The sequence below is a fragment of the Schistocerca serialis genome, chromosome 2 (genome assembly GCF_023864345.2).
Source record: "Schistocerca serialis cubense isolate TAMUIC-IGC-003099 chromosome 2, iqSchSeri2.2, whole genome shotgun sequence".
Lineage (NCBI taxonomy): Eukaryota > Metazoa > Arthropoda > Insecta > Orthoptera > Acrididae > Schistocerca > Schistocerca serialis.
The window spans coordinates 704,331,234-704,337,233 of NC_064639.1; the positions used below are offsets into that span (position 1 = coordinate 704,331,234).

At 43.6% G+C, this 6,000-nt stretch overlaps 1 protein-coding gene across 1 annotated transcript in view; it reads left to right on the plus strand.

The window, feature by feature from the left end:
- LOC126455671 (odorant receptor Or2-like) overlaps positions 1-4,361 on the plus strand; it is a 141,433-nt gene extending 137,072 nt beyond the window's left edge. The window contains exon 8 of the mRNA XM_050091442.1: positions 4,308-4,361. Within this exon, the coding sequence (XP_049947399.1) occupies positions 4,308-4,361 (54 nt within the window). The remainder of the gene's footprint in view (positions 1-4,307) is intronic.
- Positions 4,362-6,000: the final 1,639 nt, after the last annotated feature.

Below are 6,000 nucleotides of genomic sequence, written 5' to 3' on the forward strand. Positions count from 1 at the left end.
GGCCGCTGCAACCGTGGCCGAAACGTTGGTTTTTCTCCAGAAGCAGTAGTTTTATGCATTATGACGCGGTACCATACTCAGAAAACTTTTATGTCGACTGACTCTGTCCGCGGAAGCCTACGCAACTTTCGACAGCAGTGCACCATCTTCATCAGGAGTTAAAATAGCAGACTACCGCTCACTGGCAGGGTGTTCTGCAGGTATAGATGGAATGGCAGCGTCTGGTACGTTTCACATGTGCGGAAGGCAAGTTGGGCAGCTCCTAGTAGCTCCGTCCCGTCGCGGGAGCGAATGATGTCAGACGGCGTGAGGAGCCGGCGCCACGTTTGAAACGGCCGCTCCCGCGTCTCTCGAAGCGTGAAGCCTCCGTCTTTGCTTTCGCTCGTGATGACGATGGCGGAAATAGCTGTCGAACGCTCGAGTGTTTTATTCCAAGTGACGCTGTTTGTAAACTGAGAAGATTGTATTGTAGGGTTCATATCCTTAGGATTTAATTGTCATGTCTCGTTTACATTGAGGTTGAGGGTTAGCACAAGTCTTACAGGTTATATGTCGTATGTGAAAGAATTTTGAAGTCTTGAAAACTAAAAATAGGTTTTTGGTATCTCAGACTTCATGCTTTTTGTTGTGACTTGGCAAGACAGCCAAGTCAGTATGAGAGGAAGCCGAAAGGCACGCGCTTAAGCTCACGCAGGCTGGCGCGAGGTCTGGAACAGTTAAGGGAATTAATAGTAGCAAATAAAGTACGTAGTTGATGTAATACTTAACTTTAATCCATGATTGTAGAACATCGCTCTGACTGTACATGCATCACAAGATAAACAGGAATTGATATTGGCGCCTTGCTAGGTCGTAGCAAATGACGTAGCTGAAGGCTATGCTAACTATCGTCTCTGCAAATGAGAGCGTATTTGTCATTGATCCATCTCTGGCAAAGTCTGCTGTACAACTGGGGCGAGTGCTACATCTACATCTACATCTACATCTATACTCCGCGAGCCACCTTACGGTGTGTGGCGGAGGGTACTTATTGTACCACTATCTGATCCCCCCTTCCCTGTTCCATTCACGAATTGTGCGTGGAAAGAACGACTGCTTGTAAGTCTCCGTATTTGCTCTAATTTCTCGGATCTTTTCGTTGTGATCATTACGCGAGATATATGTGGGCGGTAGTAATATGTTGCCCATCTCTTCCCGGAATGTGCTCTCTCGTAATTTCGATAATAAACCTCTCCGTATTGCGTAACGCCTTTCTTGAAGTGTCCGCCACTGGAGCTTGTTCAGCATCTCCGTAACGCTCTCGCGCTGACTAAATGTCCCCATGACGAATCGCGCTGCTTTTCGCTGGATCATGTCTATCTCTTCTATTAATCCAACCTGGTAAGGGTCCCATACTGATGAGCAATACTCAAGAATCGGACGAACAAGCGTTTTGTAAGCTACTTCTTTCGTCGATGAGTCACATTTTCTTAGAATTCTTCCTATGAATCTCAACCTGGCGCCTGCTTTTCCCACTATTTGTTTTATGTGATCATTCCACTTCAGATCGCTCCGGATAGTAACTCCTAAGTATTTTACGGTCGTTACCGCTTCCAATGATTTACCTCCTATGGCATAATCGTACTGGAATGGATTTCTGCCCCTATGTATGCGCATTATATTACATTTATCTACGTTTAGGGAAAGCTGCCAGCTGTCGCACCATGCATTAATCCTCTGCAGGTCCTCCTGGAGTACGTACGAGTCTTCTGATGTTGCTACTTTCTTGTAGACAACCGTGTCATCTGCAAATAGCCTCACGGAGCTACCGATGTTGTCAACTAAGTCATTTATGTATATTGTAAACAATAAAGGTCCTATCACGCTTCCCTGCGGTACTCCCGAAATTACCTCTACATCTGAAGATTTTGAACCGTTAAGAATGACATGTTGTGTTCTTTCTGCTAGGAAATCCTGAATCCAATCACAAACCTGGTCCGATATTCCGTAAGCTCGTATTTTTTTCACTAAACGTAAGTGCGGAACCGTATCAAATGCCTTCCTGAAGTCCAGGAATACGGCATCAATCTGCTCGCCAGTGTCTACGGCACTGTGAATTTCTTGGACAAATAGGGCGAGCTGAGTTTCACATGATCTCTGTTTGCGGAATCCATGTTGGTTATGATGAAGGAGATTTGTATTATCTAAGAACGTCATAATACGAGAACACAAAACATGTTCCATTATTTTACAACAGATTGACGTAAGCGAAATAGGCCTATAATTATTCGCATCTGATTTATGACCCTTCTTGAAAATGGGAACGACCTGCGCTTTCTTCCAGTCGCTAGGTACTTTACGTTCTTCCAGCGATCTACGATAAATTGCTGATAGAAAGGGGGCAAGTTCTTTAGCATAATCACTGTAGAATCTTAAGGGTATCTCGTCTGGTCCGGATGCTTTTCCGCTACTAAGTGATAGCAGTTGTTTTTCAATTCCGATATCGTTTATTTCAATATTTTCCATTTTGGCGTCCGTGCGACGGCTGAAGTCAGGGACCGTGTTACGATTTTCCGCAGTGAAACAGTTTCGGAACACTGAATTCAGTATTTCTGCCTTTCTTCGGTCGTCCTCTGTTTCGGTTCCATCGTGGTCAACGAGTGACTGAATAGGGGATTTAGATCCGCTTACCGATTTTACATATGACCAAAACTTTTTAGGGTTCTTGTTTAGATTGTTTGCCAATGTTTTATGTTCGAATTCGTTGAATGCTTCTCTCATTGCTCTCTTTACGCTCTTTTTCGCTTCGTTCAGCTTTTCCTTATCAGCTATGATTCGACTACTCTTAAACCTATGATGAAGCTTTCTTTGTTTCCGTAGTACCTTTCGTACATGATTGTTATACCACGGTGGATCTTTCCCCTCGCTTTGGACCTTAGTCGGTACGAACTTATCTAAGGCGTACTGGACGATGTTTCTGAATTTTTTCCATTTTTGTTCCACATCCTCTTCCTCAGAAATGAACGTTTGATGGTGGTCACTCAGATATTCTGCGATTTGTGCCCTATCACTCTTGTTAAGCAAATATATTTTCCTTCCTTTCTTGGCATTTCTTATTACACTTGTAGTCATTGATGCAACCACTGACTTATGATCACTGATACCCTCTTCTACATTCACGGAGTCGAAAAGTTCCGGTCTATTTGTTGCTATGAGGTCTAAAACGTTAGCTTCACGAGTTGGTTCTCTAACTATCTGCTCGAAGTAATTCTCGGACAAGGCAGTCAGGATAATGTCACAAGAGTCTCTGTCCCTGGCTCCAGTTCTGATTGTGTGACTATCCCATTCTATACCTGGTAGATTGAAGTCTCCCCCTATTACAATGGTATGATCACGAAACTTCTTCACGACGTTCTGCAGGTTCTCTCTGAGGCGCTCAACTACTACGGTTGCTGATGCAGGTGGTCTATAGAAGCATCCGACTATCATATCTGACCCACCTTTGATACTTAACTTAACCCAGATTATTTCACATTCGCATTCGCTAATAACTTCACTGGATATTATTGAATTCTTTACTGCTATAAATACTCCTCCACCATTGGCGTTTATCCTATCCTTGCGGTATATATTCCATTCTGTGTCTAGGATTTCGTTACTGTTCACTTCCGGTTTTAACCAACTTTCCGTTCCTAATACTATATGCGCACTATTTCCTTCAATAAGAGATACTAATTCAGGAACCTTGCCCTGGATACTCCTTCAGTTTACCAATATTACGTTAACTTTTCCTGTTTTTGGTCTCTGAGGACGGACATTCTTTATCAACGATGATAATGTCCTCTCTGGTAAGCCGTCAGGTATTTTATCGTTTCGCCCAAGGGGGGGGGTCCCTCTAACCTAAAAAACCCCCGTGTGCACGCCACACGTACTCTGCTACCCTAGTAGCTGCTTCCGGTGTGTAGTGCACGCCTGACCTGTCTAGGGGGGCCCTACAGTTCTCCACCCAATAACGGAGGTCGATGAATTTGCAACCATTATACGTCTCTCTAGACCTGCCGTGTGGTGGCGCTCGGTCTGCAATCACTGACAGTGGCGACACGCGGGTCCGACGTATACTAACGGACCGCGGCCGATTTAAAGGCTACCACCTAGCAAGTGTGGTGTCTGGCGGTGACACAACACTTTTACTATATGTGTGAGGGAGAGAAAGGATACAACCTGTATTGTATAGTAACGCTTCACCAACGGTGTTTTGACTGTTGAAATAAGGTGCGATTTCACTGCTGCCCCTTTCACATTAAACAAAACGTCTCTTCCTGTTTCAGGTGCTGAATGCCTCCTACACGGTTTTCACGCTCATGCGCCAGATCAAGGACTGAGGGTCGCACATGTGGCGTGCTGTGCTGGCTGCATCCATCCGTCCGAAGTGAAACGCCCTGTGCACGTGTAGTACAGAAATGCGTAATGGAGATGTTAGTAGAAGCAAACACACTGATATGAGTGCACAAGAATGAAGCAATCTAATAAAATATTGTACATGTATATAGCTTATTGCGATGTCATCTCGTCCTCTTTCCTTTCCTCTTTCTTTTCAACTTCATTTTGCTACTCGAATGGTATAATACTCCAACGAAGAAAAGTCTTTCAGAACAAACAATTTCTGTGGAAAAATTCGCAGAATGAGGGCATCTTGCGCGAAAAAGCAATGTACAAAGTCTAAAATATTCATCGGTTTTGTTCCAGTTGACAGTGTTTCTATCCCACCATGCTCGTGGATGCATGTACGTTGCATTTCAGCTTCGCTATATAGTCCTTTCTTTCACATCCTTGGGCATCCTCCTTTGAGGATTAAACCATTTGTTAAAGTCGCTCAGTCCCTCTCCATAAAAGAATGGTGAGCGCAGAAGAAAGTCCACAAGTATCTTCAGGTATGTCGTATCGAGGTGAATCTACTCATTCATGATTGTATCCCACAGAGCAACCCTATTCAAAGGATGTTGTTTGCCATGTTTAACAAGCTACTCCAAACAGTCCCAGACTTTTTCTATCGGCTCAAGATAGTCATAGGTGTGACAGGACGTCTGAGTAATCATTAAATAAGGACTGTATGCAGCCAGCCCTGAGAACAAGGAAGATTGGAGTGTTGACAGCACACTTGCCACAAACATGTAGAACAATGGGTAACATGTTGTCACCTACTGAAACTTTTGGAACAAACATTCTGGTTTATGTTCGCGATAAATTTATGAATGAGCCTGTTGTATGTTGTAGCAACTAGTGGTCGAGCAGATACTGAATCTCACACACAAATAATTAGTAATTTATTACAACTTGAAAATGGTAAATACTTAACTCTTGAAACAATTAGTGTCCATGCAGATGACATGTACCTGATGCTGTCGCTGACATTTATAACACCGCGTTAATTGCAGAGTTATAGTTTCACATCAGGGCACCATTGTCTTTAACTGGAAGTAAAGTTCAGAATAACGGTTCTATCGGCATGCACCCCGATCTGTGGTGAAACAATATTGTCGTCTTTAGCGATGTCCGTTGATTGGGTAGAGGTTAGGCTATTACATACAGGGTGACAATTACTGAACTACAAAAAAAAAAAAAAAAAAAAAAAAAACCTTAGTTACAAACTACAGCGTGCGCACACTTTATTCAAATGTAAACGTCGCTAGAGATATTAGGATTTAGGTTATGACATGTTCGATTTGCCTTCCATCATTGGCGATGATGTGACGCAGACGAGTAGCGAAATTTTGCGTGACCCGCTGAAGTGTCAGAACATCGATGCCCTCAATGATCTCCTGAATAGCTGTTTTCAGCTCAGCAGTGGTTTTGGGGTTACTGCTGTACACCTATTCTTTAATATAACACCACAAAAAGGAGTCGCATATGTTGAGATCCGGATAATATGGCGCCCAATCGAGGCCCATGTCAGTGGCGTCTGGGTAACCTAGAGCCAGAATGTGGTCCCCAAAGTGCTCCTGCAGGACATCAAGCACTCCT